This window comes from Haliaeetus leucocephalus, unplaced genomic scaffold (genome assembly GCF_000737465.1).
Source record: "Haliaeetus leucocephalus isolate CR32 unplaced genomic scaffold, Haliaeetus_leucocephalus-4.0 Scaffold236, whole genome shotgun sequence".
Classification (NCBI taxonomy): Eukaryota; Metazoa; Chordata; class Aves; order Accipitriformes; family Accipitridae; genus Haliaeetus; species Haliaeetus leucocephalus.
The window spans coordinates 179,366-180,448 of NW_010972672.1; the positions used below are offsets into that span (position 1 = coordinate 179,366).

The window sequence follows — 1,083 nt, forward strand, 5'->3', positions numbered from 1 at the left end:
GTCCCCCCTGGGGCCTCCCCCCGCCGTCCCCAGCAGTTGGGGGGGGGGCCAGGCCGGGGTGGCGTAAGGCTGCGGTGGGGACGTGTGGCCCCATCACCCATATAAGGGTGACAGCGGGCAGAGCCACCCAGCCTGCAGAGGACGGAGACCCCCAAGTCCCAGGTGAGGAGCGGGGGATGGGGACAGCGGGGTGGGCTCAATCTCCAGCTGCCGGGGCTGGGGACCAGGGTGGGTGTCCCTGGAGCTGGAACGGGTGGCTCTGGGGTGCCAGGGGGACATGGAGGGGAGGACAGGGTGGCACAGGGTGCCCAGGGGACAGGATGGCCTGGGGATGGCAGTGGGGAACCAGGGACATGGGGGATACGGGGGGGCTAGGGGCTGTGGGGACGGCCCCAGGGGTGGCAGAGAGTGACCGGGGACACGGCATCTCCCGAGAGCGCCCGAGGGTGCCGGTGTCCCCAGCCCTGCCATGCAGCCCTGCCTGCTCCTCGTCCTGGCCCTGCTGGGCATGACCTCTGCCAGCCATCCCGGTGAGTGCCTGCCACGCTGCCCACCTCACGGGGACACCGTGGGGACACCGTGGGGTCCCCCACACCCTGTGTGCCCCGGGGTGACGCCCGCCGGTGCCCCCAGCCCCTGACAGCCCCGAGATGGACAAGGCAGCGTTGGAGGTGCTGGAGGAGGACGCCCGGTGCCCGCTGCAGAGCGAGACGCGGGCGCTCAGTGTCGCCAACCCGCTGGGCGCCAGCACCTTCCGCTACGTCATCGTCACCCGTTGCCAGAACTTCCACAACGCCCAGGTGGGCAGAGGATGGGCGGGGGGGTTTGGGGGCACCGCGTGCCACCCGGGTGTCCCTGTAACCAGTGTGTGTCCCTCTCCGCAGCACATCTGTGCCCGGTGCTACCGCGGGCGCCTGGCCTCCATACACAGCTACAGCCTCAACAGCCTCCTGCGGCGCCAGGCACAGCTCAGCACCAACCGTGGGCAGGTCTGGATTGGGGCCATCACCCAGCCCGTGGTAAGGGACCCCCCTGCACCCACCGCCCCACGCTGTGCCCCTGTCCCCAATGCCCACCCTGGGT

General features: G+C 71.0%; 1 protein-coding gene across 1 annotated transcript in view; it reads left to right on the forward strand.

Moving 5' to 3' along the window:
* Window positions 1-559: 559 nt before the first annotated feature.
* PRG3 (proteoglycan 3) overlaps window positions 560-1,083 on the forward strand; it is a 2,535-nt gene continuing 2,011 nt past the window's right edge. The window contains exons 1-2 of the mRNA XM_010568062.1: window positions 560-800; window positions 885-1,019. Coding sequence (XP_010566364.1) covers window positions 651-800; window positions 885-1,019 — 285 coding nt within the window. The 5' untranslated portion in view covers window positions 560-650. The remainder of the gene's footprint in view (window positions 801-884; window positions 1,020-1,083) is intronic.